Source organism: Spermophilus citellus (genome assembly GCF_964194105.1).
Source record: "Spermophilus citellus genome assembly, chromosome: 7".
NCBI lineage: Eukaryota > Metazoa > Chordata > Mammalia > Rodentia > Sciuridae > Spermophilus > Spermophilus citellus.
Window position 1 is genome coordinate 111,649,110 of NC_138188.1, and position 13,939 is coordinate 111,663,048.

General features: G+C 32.5%; 1 protein-coding gene across 8 annotated transcripts in view; it reads right to left on the bottom strand.

The window, feature by feature from the left end:
- Nucleotides 1–13,939, bottom strand: part of DLG1 (discs large MAGUK scaffold protein 1) — a 275,660-nt gene that overhangs the window by 78,627 nt on the left and 183,094 nt on the right. For all 8 annotated transcript variants that reach the window (XM_081300853.1, XM_081300858.1, XM_081300857.1 and 5 more), the window contains 2 exons: nucleotides 7,459–7,579; nucleotides 3,995–4,151 (listed from right to left, as the gene is read on the bottom strand). In XM_081300853.1, the coding sequence (XP_081156979.1) occupies nucleotides 3,995–4,151; nucleotides 7,459–7,579 (278 nt within the window). The remainder of the gene's footprint in view (nucleotides 1–3,994; nucleotides 4,152–7,458; nucleotides 7,580–13,939) is intronic.

A 13,939-nucleotide genomic window follows, 5' to 3' on the forward strand; every position in this document is an offset into this window, starting at 1 on the left:
GTTGTGATGGTCTTATTTTTTATTTCTATACAAGTTGCATTCCCTACACTGCTTTTATTTTCTATCAATAGTCTAATAGAGTAATATCTAAAATTATTTTTAAAAATTTAAGAAGAGATCTTTTATATTCACTCAGGAATTTTCCTTTTTTCTGTTTTTCTTAACTTCCTTCTGCAGATCTAGGGTTCCATCTGTACAATTTCTCTTCAATCAAGACAATTTCTTCAATATTTTCTTACTGATATGCAAAAGATGACAAATTCTCTCCACTACTGTCCGTGTCTTTATTTCATTTCTGATGAATATTTCTCGGTATACAGAATTCCACATTAACAATTTTTAATTTCAGCACTGTAAACACACCATTCAATCGTGTTAAGTCTTCTAATGTGTCTAGAGAAAAGTCAGCTGACTTTTTTATTGCTATTCCTGTATGTGGAATATGTTATTTTTATGCTTGCTTCTAAGTCATGCTCCAAAGTGCAGGTTTCTAGCACTTTGTGATGTAGACAGGTCTGGTTTTCTATGTATCCTGAGCTTCACAGATATGTGGGTTGATATTTTTCATCACTTTTGTTAGGTTTTATTTTTTTGGTCTTCTCTTTAAAAAAATTCTGTCTCCTCTTCTGTAGAGATGCTGTCTAATTTTGTTCCACACATTTTGCATGCTTTGTATTGACTTTTCTTTTTAACCTCTGCAATTCCACCCCATGTTTCAATTTGGAAACTTCCTTTTATCTACATTCAAGTGTATGGATTCTTTCCTCTGCTGATTTCAGTGTATTATTAAGTCTTTTTTAAATAAAATTTTCATCTCTTGATAGTTTTTAACTTCTAGCAATTCCATATGATTCATTTTCTGTAGTTTCTATGTCTTTACTGAAATTCTGTCATTTCTTCATTCCTACTATCTTTACCTCTGGATCCTTAAGCATTTTTTATTCCCATCATGATTTTACTATAATCATTTTATTTTATTTTTAGCTTTTTTTGGTAGCATTGGGTATGAGCCCAGAAGTTCTCTACCACTAAGCTATACTCCCAATTCTTTTTATTTTGAGACAGGTGAGGCTAATCTCAAACTTGTGATTCTCCTGCCTCAGCCTTCCAAACTACTGGGATTATAGGTGTGTGCCACCAAACCTATTTACCAGATTGTTTTGTTAGGTTAAAAGTGATGGATTCTTGGTGCTGGGGATGTAGTCTATGATAGAGTGCTTACCTAGCATGTATGAAACCCTGGGTTCAATCCCTAGTACTATGAAAAAGAAAAAAAAAGTGATGGATTCTTGAGCCTTTCTATATCCTAATACTGCAAGAAGGCTCTATTTTTGCCCTAAAACTCTTTTGCAATAATTACTATTCTTGGGTAGTACTAGTACTATGCTTTTAAAATTATTTAGCCTTAAACATGTAAATGCAGTTTTCATTTAGTAGCACTGTCTATTAATAGTGTTATTTTCTAATTTAGTGCATAATCCTTAATAAAGAATTGCTTGCTGCATATTTGAAAACTCAAGTGCCCAAGATTTATTTTCATTTAAACACTAGTTGAAACAATTAAAAATTGGTTTCTACTTTTTTTTATTTTTTGTAAATGATCAGTCATTTCTTCTACTCTTAACTCTTCCTATCCTTGAACTCTACAGGATCCTCAATAGGGTAGGATGCAGGAGTATGCTGGTACATCCAAGTCTGTACACAGGAAATTCAGATGGTGATAGGGATTGATCTGAAAATTGTATTAAAGATGCAATTTATATTTCTGGAATGTGCTTCCTATTATTTCCAGTCACATTTATCTTTAATTTGATTAGTTTCTTTCCTTTTTTTTTTTTTTTGTATTTTGTAGTTAAAAAGGTCTCTTTTGGTTTATGTCAAAGAAATGGTTTAAAATAATAATAATGTATAGCACTGGTCTTGACCTGGGATAATAAAGCTTGTCTCTATACCTCAAGTTCTGAAGTTCCAGAAAGTGTTAACTTACACTTCTTAATTAAAAACAAAACAGTATAGCATGAATGCTATATGAATACTATATTTACTATGGTAAATCTAACTGTCCCATTTATTTGTTATTAAGGGTAAACAAACCTCAAAATATTAGTTTTGTCACTGGAAAAAATTTTTTTAGAGATGATGCTCCTGGAATACTACCACAAGTAACGTAAAATAGCTTATTTGAACACCATTCCCCTGAATTCTGGTAGTACTGGATTCTTACTAATAAAGTAATAAAGTTCTACTGAAACACACACAAACAACAACTACAAAAAAACCACCTCATAATGCAAAATTTAGAACATGCGTAAAAAATTCACCACAAATCACTAAAATAGATCATATATTGGATACCTATGAACTTCAGAAAATGAAACTTTTTTTTTTTTTTGGTACAAGGGATGAACCCAGGGGCACTTAACCACCGCCACATCCTCAGCCATTTTAAAAATATTTTATTAGAGACAGGGTCTTGCTGAGTTGCTTAGGGCCTTGGTGAGTTGCTGAGGCTGGGTTTGAACTCATGATCCTCCTGCCTCAGCCCCCCCAAGTCACTGGGATTACAGGTGTGTGCCACTGTTCCTGGCCAGAAAATAAAACTATTATATATAAAAAATGAACAAGTATATTTAGTAGAAAACCCTGAAATCAAGTAAAAAGGCATAAGTTATCAAGACCCTATCAAAAATACCAAGGCAGACTGTAAAAATAACCAGATAATGTCTAGAAAAAAAAATGATACTCTCAAATTAAAATCTTAGTTTTGTCTTAAAAAGCAGATTGGATATAAATGAAGAAAGCTTATAAACTAGAAAATAGACTTGAGGAAATGATGGAAATGAACTAGAAGGAGACAGTTCATAAATATGAAATTGGGGTTAAAATACATGAAGAATAGAATAACATCCACCCATAGGAATTCAATAAGGACAGAATAGGTATAATGTGGGAAGGCAAAATTTGAAAAGATAATAGCTAAAGAATTTCCAGAATTGATGAAAAACATGATTCCTGATTTAGTAATGTATCCTAAACATAATGAATGCTAGATATGCACACATTTTAGTGAAATTGCAGCACACTAAAGACAGAGATCTTGAAAGCAACTAGTGAAAAGAAATTACCTATAAACAAGGCAGCAGGCTTTTTTAAAAAAATAGCAAATAAACAATATAGATGGCATAAAACAATATCTTCAAAGTATTTAGAGATAAGAGCTGTCAACCTAGAATTCTAGATTAAAAATAAAAGAGTACAAAATAAAGAATTTTCAGACAAAATCTAAGGAACTTCCTTATCATTAAGGAACCATTGCTGAAAGAACAAACCAAGAGCTCTCATTAAGGTATATCTGGATATTTGAAGAACATATTTGCTTTTACAATGACTAAGGATCATGGAAAAGATGGAAGCTAGAAAGATAGTCCTATATAACAAATAACTACCCAATCCAAATTATATTAGTAGTCCACTGAGAAACCTGGGGGGGTGGGGAAGGAGGGTGATTAGCAACATCAACAACAAACCATATATCACGTGGGTAAAATGTCAAATACCAAAACCAAAATAAATAAATAAATTATAAAAATAAATTTTGGGGTATAAAACTGAAATAATTAATACATTAGAAACAGCGTAATTAAAATTAAAGTTTTTCAAGCTCTGTGATCATAAGGGAGGATTACAAAACTATTACAGTTTTGGTCTAAAACTGAATGGGTAATAACAACATAAACATAGACAAACTGAAAATAAAAAGAGGGAAAAAGATAATAATAAGCCAAACAAAAACAAAAACAAACCTTCCTTCAAACACATTTATAAACACTGACCACCTCCCTGTATCATGTATCAAAAGAAAATCTGTCATATAGAAGATAACCAATTACACCCATAACTTTGGGTTATAAAAAATCTACTTTTAATCATTAAAAGGTTATAGTTATGATAATAAAAACAACATCATCTTGATTACTTGATTAACATATCCTACCGATATAATACGATCTCCTTTTCTGAGCTCTCCACTTAGATCAGCAGGTCCTCCAGCCAATATGAAAGAAATAAATATTCCTTCTCCATCTTCACCTCCTACAATGTTGAAACCAAGGCCTGTTGAGCCACGATGAAGAACAACTTTTCTAGGTTCCCTAAAAATCAAAAAATTAAATTAAATTAAATAACTTGGAAATTTAATTTAGAATCTGGCATTCTATTGGTGAGAACTTCCTACTGATAAACTTTTAGTGTAAGCCATGATTTGTGATTTTTAAAAATTTATTACTGTTTTTTGTCAGCTCTAAGTAAGATGCATTTTATCTGCCCCCCTCATTATTCCCTGCACATGTTAATACAGCTTACCATTGATAATTTTTCAAAATTGTTGGCACTCAGACACAATGATGTGAAAACTATTCACATCTTCTGGTAAGACCATGAAAGTGCCAACAGCAAATTACTTTAATATTTGATGAAATACAGAATATCATTTGAGATTATTCTTAAATATGTGATATTTGGTAAACATTTTAAAAATTTAATGATTTTCTAAAACATAGCAAGAAGTAATTAGTCACAAAAGCCTTAATAAATAAATCTCTTCAAAAAATAAATTTAAGGATTCTTCCTTATAATACAGAATAGTAATAAAATCTCCTTAAATACTTAATACTGCTCAAAACTTAAAATAGTATTTTCTAGACATATATTAAGTGTTCATCATTATTCGATTTTTGCCAGCTCACTTAAAGGATTCATAAAATTATTTGTTAAAAACAGTAAAACTAGCTGGGAGTGGTAGAAGATTGCGAGTTCAAAGCTAGTATAAGCAACTTAACGAGGCCCTAAACTCAGTGAGACTCTGTCCCTAAATAAAATATATAAAAGGGGACCGGGGATGTGGTTCAGTGGTTAAGTGTCCCTGGGTTCAATCCCCAGTACAAAAAAAAAAAAAAGGGTAAAACTAAACAAAAATTGTTTGGGGAAATATTATATATATATGTGTGTGTACATATATATTTTATAAAATATATCATATATATTATATGTAATAAAATACATATACACATATGAAGGAAAAAGATAATAAAATTTAGGAAAACAATAACTTATAGGGGCAGTATAGGAGAAGCAGGGTAGGATCAGGGGCACAGATAAGTTTCAGTATATTGTTGATATTTTATTTCCTATGTTAAATAATGGATTCATGGTTTGGAGCTCCTATTTTAAAACGAGTATGAATTATAATTTTACATTAGCAAATAATAATTTAAAAATAGCCTGCTGAAACCCAACAGTAGTTCTAGAGGAATACACATTCTGATTTTTGAATAATATGAGCACATGAAAAGATGCTTAACACCATAAGTCATTAGGAAAACGTAAATTTCATATCTACCAGGATGACAATAACAAAACTAGACCAAGTAACAAGTGTCAGTAAGATGTGGAAAAACTGAAATACTCACAAATTATTTATGGGAACATAAAATAGGTTGGTGGTTCCGTAAAAAGGTAACATTAAAAAAAAAAAAAGAAAATTCCACCCAGGTAGCCTAAGTAACTAAAAGCAGGGATTTGAACAAATACTTGTTATCATAACATAATTCACAATAGCTAAAAAGTGGAAAACAATCTAAGTCACCAACAATGGGTAGATAAACAAAATGTAACTCTATGTTTATCTAGCTATATTTATCTAATATCTATACATCTAATTGTATGTATATTCATATATGTAACATACATACAATGGAAAGGAATATTAAACAAAAAAAGAAATGAAGTTCTGATACATGTTACAAAATGAATAAATTTTGAAAAATTATATTAAGTCAAATAAGAAAGTCACAAAAGGACAGATATTGTATGGTCCCACTTACGTGAATTACCTGAATTAGACAAATACAGAAAGACAGAAAATAGATATTACCAGGAGCTAGAAGGACAATGGGATGGAACTGCTTAAAGGTTATAGATTATCCAAGATGATGAAAAGGTTTTGGAAATAGCTAATGGGGATGGTTGTACAAAACTGTGAATGTAATTAACTGTACACTTGAAAATGGTTAAAATGTTAAATCTACATGCTATATTTATTTTATCACAATTAAAAAGTGATGTAACATACCCTAATTCATTGAGTTGCACATTTGAAATGCATGAAATTTATGGTATGTAAATTACATCTTAATAAAACTTAACAAATGAGCTTTAGAAACATTAATTGTCTGTATGCTGTAATTTTATAGGGGGGTGGGGATTGGTTTGGTAATTTGAGATATCTTCTGAAAGACTGCTTAGGCAAAAATTGTGGAGAATTTATGTTTGGGCAAGATTTTCATACTTCATTATCTGGGCAAAAGGAATGATAAAATGCACACTATTTTAAGACATATCTAATAGTCAATCAACTGATTTTTGCAGAAAAGAATGGAAATTGTTAGATGTGTGTGAAATACTTCAAAGTCTAATACAACATGGTACAACACATATGCAGTGAAGAAGAATGGGGACAGCAATAAAGGTGAAAATATAACTTTTAGATTTTAGTTTTGCACTATTAGCAAATAACAAATAGCCATGAATCACTCTATAGGGACACTGCTTGAAGACTAAAAGCCTTGAATATTTATATCACAAGTAAAAACACTATTCTTTCTGCTAATTTTCATTCCAAACACAATTATTAAGGCACCTATTTTGTTCCCAACATAACTCTTACAAGACAAACACTCCTATCTGTCCTTGATGCGAGTACTGCCTAAGAAGTTAGGAGTCTGACAAGAAAAATTACAATTATTACAAATACAGAGTTTCAAAAATAATAATGCTAACAATAATGTAACTAATGAAAATGTGAGAACAGATATTATCTGGCATATACATAATGAAAAATGCTATATAACTGTGAATTATAAAGCAAACTGTAATAGTATCTTTATACTACTTAAAATAACAGAGCTAAAATATTTTTTCACTGACTCTTTTCTTCCTCCTTAGAATTCTTTGGCACTAAAAAGACTTACAAAGTTCAATGTAGTTAGTAATGTTAGATGAAAAAAACTTTAGATGTCAGTCAGGCTATCAAACAAATCAAATACCACTTGTTGAATTCTGAACATAAATCAATTGTCCTAATACTTTAAGGCATATATTAGATAAGAAATATATGAAAAGTTAGTATGAAATATGCACAAGCATATTCCCAACTTAGATTTATTTCAAAAGACAATTTGCCAAACCTTAAAATGGGAGCAGTAACTTACTTATAATACAAAATATTTTTATATTTCATGATCTGCAATGAAAAAAAATCTTCAATGAACCCTCCAATAGAAAAAAACAATTAAAGTTTAAGTTCATCAATATTCAAGAATATTTTTAGTCCTAAAAATTGTGGCTGATTAAAATTCCATTTAAAAATGATTTTTATAAGATAAATGTTAACTTACTTACCTAGTAATTTCATCATCTCCAAGCACTGCTTTAGAAACTGGTGAGTATCTGGCTGGTGATGCTGGTGTCTGGCCCAAGTATGAAGATGGGCTAACATGATTATCAACAGGCTGAGCAGAAGCTTCAAAACAAAGACAGTGAAAATTACATAAAAAATGAAGCCACCTAACACCTCACATATGAATTTAAAAGTATAATTCATATTCACTAAGTTGTATACCAGAATTTGGGACAGAAGACATATTAGCTAAAAAAAAACAGACGAGCATGGTTTCCAGGTAAAAACCGGCTTAGATATTCAGATTAATAAAACAGATTTACTCCATTACATTCTTTTGAAAATACAACTAAAAAGAAGTTTTATTTTATTTGTACAATGAATCTGAGAGGTCATTTAGAAGAATGTCATCAAAAAGACTACAATGAGTAAATCTTAAGTATAATAACTTTTTCTGAGAAGTCATTATGCAGACTGCTATTTTAAAAAAGTACACATACTCAAAATTTGTGAGTAAAGAAACCAGAAGCTTAAAAATAGATTAAAAAAATAAAAAAAAAGCCTATGCTCTTGCACAAGCTCCTGTCAACTCAATCTTATTTTTATTTTTATGGTACTGAGGATTGAACTCAGGGGCACTCAACCACTGAGCCACGTCCCCAGCCCTATTTTGTATTTTATTTGATGGATCAGCATATAGCCCTAACACAAGAGATATCCATCAAACCTCTACAATCACCAGCCTTTTAATGGCCAAGGTTTAAGACTCTGGACTCTAAATTCCTTGGCCGTATTATCATGTTTGGATGGAACCAAAAACAATGACACAACTGGACAAAAAATTCCATCAAATGGCCAAGCCAGAAAATTTCATCAAATGGCCAAACCACCCTTTCCCTGCTGTATCTAGACTGCCCCATCAGTCAATGAATCCTTTCTGGAGCAATTAATCTCACACCTAATGCACAGATAGGAGGCACTAAAAATTAATGTTCCTATCAAATGGATGATAGCCCAAAGAAAAATTATGTGAAACAACATTACTTTTTATATCCAAAATCTATGTAAAAAGTCCTCTAAGAACAGAACAGGAAGAAAGAGCATGAGGAAAAGACTACAGTAAACAAAGACGAATGGGGGGAGAGAAACGGAGAGAGAAGGGAAAGCATATGGAAATGGTAGGAGACCTTCAAGGATACATAAAATTATAAGAGGTTATGAGGGGCAAGGGGGAGGGAAAAAAAAAAAGGGAGAGAATTGAACAACAGCAGGGGAGGTAGAGAGGGAAGATGGGAGGGGAGGGGAGGGGAGGGGGGATAGTAGGGGATAGGAAAGGTAGCAGAATACAACAGTCACTAATATGGCATTATGTAAAAATGCGAATATGTATCAGATGTGATTCTGCAATCTGTATTTGGGGTGAAAATGGGAGTTCAAAGCACAATTTGAGTCTAATGTATGAAAGATGATATATCATGAACTATGTAATGCGATAAATAATCAATAAAAAAAAATCAATAAAAAAAAAATAAAAAAAAAAAATAAAAAAAAAAAAAGAACTTCGAAACAAGGGAGTCAGATTCATTATCTTTAGCTACCAAGAACACCAAGATTCGGGAGAATAAAAAAAAGCAGAAGAACTTGAAGTTAAAGTGGGAAAGACTGGAGGTCAAATAGGTTTAACAAAGCCCACCAGCAGAAGAGGATGTTAAGTTAAAAATAAAAAGATTTGCAAAAGTATGAGCATTTTAATGTCAGCAGAGAAATAATGTTCTCTGTTATATCCAATGAGTTTTTAAAAAATACATGTATTATATATATATATATATATATATATATATATATATATATATATATATATATTTATATATATTTAGTTGTCAATGGACCTTTTATTTTATTTATTTATATGTGGTGCTGAGGACTGAACCAGTGCGCCTCACACATGCCAGGAAAGTACTTTACCACTGAGCTATAATCCCAGCCCAATGGAACTTTTCTCATTCCTATTTTATACAATATTTTGGCTATTCTTCATATTTTGATTACCTTATTTTGGTTACACCATTGATCATGCCTCTATATCTCTTATGGTTCAGAGAACTTTTACAACCTTCCTTCTCATTATTTCTTTTACTATTCTTCCTAAAAATATTATCTATCTAGTAAATCAACTGTTTTCCAGTTTTGACATCTGCTTATTTACATGGTTGTCTTTGCCAAAAACACTCTCCCTCCCAACCTCTTGACAATCCCCATAAAAACAAACAAAACCAAATGTGATCTAGTTCTCTTTTCTGCCCAGATAACAAGTGATATAAAATCTGAATAGTCTTATATTTATAAAATTAGTTGGATTCAGAACTAAAAATTTTTCCAAAAAGAAAATTCCAGGGCTGGGAATGTGGCTCAAGCGGTAGCATGCGCGCCTGGCATGCGTGTGGCCCGGGTTCGATCCTCAGCACCACATACAAACAAAGATGTTGTGTCTGCTGAAAACTTAAAAAAAAAATTAAATAAATATTAAAATTTCTCTCTCTCTCTCTCTCTCTCTCTCTCTCTCTCTCTCTCAGAAAGAAAGAAAGAAAGAAAGAAAGAAAGAAAGAAAGAAAGAAAGAAAGAAAGAAAAAAAATTCCAGGTCAAGACAGATGATTTCACTGATAAATCCAACCAACCATTTAGAGATGAAATAAAGTCAATTTTGCAAACAGTTTCAGGGGATAAAGGAACAAAGTATATATGCTTTTCAATTCATTTTTACACCAGCATAACCATGATACCAAACCTGAAAATGTAAGAAAAATTTCAGAACACTGTGTTCACACTTATGAACATGGATGCATGATCCTCAACAAATGTGAGCAGGATAAGCCTAATGATATATAAAATATAAAGACTGTATGGGTTTATTTAAAAAAATGGAAAGTTGGTTTAACATTAGAGCATCAACTAATTTATCACACTAACAGAATAAAGGAGAAAAATCATTTCAGTAAATACAGAACTGACGACATGTAACATTCACAAGATAAAAACTCTCCATAAATCAGGAATAAAAGTGAACTTTCTTAATATGATAAAGGGTATCTACAAAAGACTTACTAGTAACACCTTATGCAATGGTGAAATTATGTTTTCCCCTACAATTTGAGAACATGACAATTATATGCATTATCATCATTTCTATTCAACATTAAACTAGAGGTCTTATCAGAGCATCAAAAAAAAAAAAAGAGAGAGATGAATAGTTAAAGATGGGAAAGAAAGCAGGTAAATTCCCATCATTTTATTTGTTATTACACAGTACTTTATAGTCATACAGACATTCCAAAACAATCTATAAATTAGAATTTTTATTTTTTTTTCCTTTAATTTTTATTGTTGGTTGTTCATAACATTACATAGTTCTTGACATATCATATTTCACACTTTGATTCAAGTGGGTTATGAACTCCCATTTTTACCCCATATACAGATTGCAGCATCACATTAGTTATACATCCACTGTTTTACATATTGCTATACTAGTGTCTGTTGTATTCTGCTGCCTTTCCTATCCTCTACTATCCCCCATCCCCTCCCCTCCCATCTTCTCTCTCTACCCCATCTACTGTAATTCATTCCTCCCCCCTTTTTTCCCCCTTTCCCCTCACTTCCTCTTGTATGTAAGGTCCACCCACCTGTTTTGGTACCACTACCATGCTGTTTTTGTTACTATTGTTCTGTAGTATAGTTTGAGGTCTGGTATCGCTATACCGCCTGATTCACACTTCCTGCTTAGAGTTGTTTTTGCTATTCTGGGTCTTTTATTTTTCCATATGAATTTCATAATTGCTTTATCTATTTCTACAAGAAATGCCGTTGGGATTTTGATTGGTATTGCATTAAACCTATAGAGACTTTTGGTAATATCGCCATTTAAATTTAGAATTTTTAACAGGATTGTTAATCACATAATCAATGTACAAAGTCATATATATATATATATATATATATATATATATATATATATATATGTTAAAAATATGTAAAAGTATTTTAAACTGGATGTGGTGGTGCATGCCTGTAATCCCAGTGACTCAAGAAGCTGAAGTAGGAGGATCGCTAGCCTCCTCAACTTAACAAGGCCCTAAGTAATTTAGCGATATCCTGTCTTAAAATAAAAGGGCTGGGGATGTTACTCAGTGGTTAAGCACCACTAGGCTCAATCCCTGGTTTTAAAAAAAGTATCATAAAAATAACATCCAAAACATCAAATACCCTCATCTAAACTTAACAAAGGATTTATAAAATCCCTACTATACTACAAAACACTGCTGAGAAATAAGGACCTATATAACTCAGACAGAAGTACTTGTAGATTAGATGAAAGACTCAATTTCGTTTTTCCTAAATTGATCTGTACATTTCTAAATTCTAAAATCATTAAGGAAATTCAAATTATTCCTAACATAATCGTGTGTGTGTGTGTGTGTGTGTTTTGCTGGGGACTAAAACCAGGGCCTTGCATGTGCAAAGCAAGTACTCTACGACTGAGCCACATCCCCAGCCCTACTAAACATAATCTTTAAAAAATTTGAAAGATTTATATTACTAGAAATCTGGTATCGCTATACCTCCAGATTCACACTTCCTGCTTAGAATTGCTTTTGCTATTCTGGGTCTTTTGTTTTTCCATATGAATTTCATGATTGCTTTGTCTATTTCTACAAGAAATGCCGTTGGGATTTTGATTGGCATCGCATTAAACCCGTAGAGAACTTTGGGTAATATCGCCATTTTGATGATGTTAGTTCTGCCTATCCATGAACAGGGTACATTTTTCCATCTTCTGAGATCTTCTTCTATCTCTCTCTTTAGGGTTCTGTAGTTTTCATTGTATAAAGCTTTCACCTCTTTTGTTAGGTTGATTCCCAAGTATCTTATTTTCTTTGAGGATATTGTGAATGGAGTGGTTTTCCTTATTTCCATTTCAGAGGTTTTGTTGCTGATATACAGGAATGCCTTTGATTTATGCATGTTGATTTTATAACCTGCCACTTTGCTGAATTCATTTATTAACTCTAGCAGCTTCTTTGTAGACTCTTTTGGGTCTGTTAAGTACATTATCATGTCATCCGCAAATAGCGATAATTTAATTTCTTCTTTTCCTATTTTTATGCCTTTAATTTCTTTTGTCTGTCTAATTGCTCTGGCTAGTACTTCGAGAACTAAATTGAATAGAAGTGGTGATAGAGGGCATCCCTGTCTTGTTCCAGATTTTAGAGGGAATGCCTTCAGTTTTTCTCCGTTTAGGATGATGCTGGCCTGAGGTTTAGCATATATAGCTTTTACAATGTTGAGGTAAGTTCCTGTTATCCCTAGTTTTTCTAGTGTTTTGAACATAAAGGGATGCTGTACTTTGTCAAATGCTTTTTCTGCATCCATCGAGATGATCATATGGTTCTTGTCTTTAAGTCTATTGATGTGGTGAATAGCATTTATTGATTTCCGTATATTGAACCAGCCTTGCATCCACTGTACTACAAAGCAATAGTAACAAAAACAGCATGGTACTGGTACCAAAACAGGCAGGTGGACCAATGGTACAGAATAGAGGACACAGAGACTAATCCACAAAGTTACAACTATCTTATATTTGATAAAGGGGCTAAAAGCATGCAATGGAGGAAGGATAGCATCTTCAACAAATGGTGTTGGGAAAATTGGAAATCCATATGCAACAAAATGAAATTGAATCCCTTTCTCTCGCCATCCACAAAAATTAACTCAAAATGGATCAGGGAGCTAGATATCAAATCAGAGACACTGCGTCTGATAGAAGAAAAAGTTGGCTACGATCTACATATTGTGGGGTCGGGCTCCAAATTCCTTAATAGGACACCCATAGTCCAAGAGTTAATAACAAGAATCAACAAATGGGACTTACTTAAACTAAAAAGTTTTTTCTCAGGAAGAGAAACAATAAAAGAGGTAAATAGAGAGCCTACATCCTGGGAACAAATTTTTACCCCCCACACCTCAGATAGAGCCCTAATATCCAGAATGTACAAAGAACTTAAAAAATTAAACAATAAGATAACAAATAACCCAATCAACAAATGGGCCAAGGACCTGAACAGACACTTCTCAGAGGAGGACATACAATCAATCAACAAGTACATGAAAAAATGCTTACCATCCCTAGCAGTCAGAGAAATGCAAATCAAAACCACCCTAAGATACCATCTCACTCCAGTAAGATTGGCAGCCACTATGAAGTCAAACAACAACAAGTGCTGGCGAGGATATGGAGAAAAGGGTACACTTGTACACTGCTGGTGGGACTGCAAAATGGTGAGGCCAATTTGGAAAGCATTATGGAGATTCCTGGGAAAGCTGGGAATGGATCCACCATTTGACCCAGCTATCACACTTCTCGGACTATTCCCTGAGGACCTTAAAAGAGCGCACTATAGGAATACGGCTGCATCAATGATTAT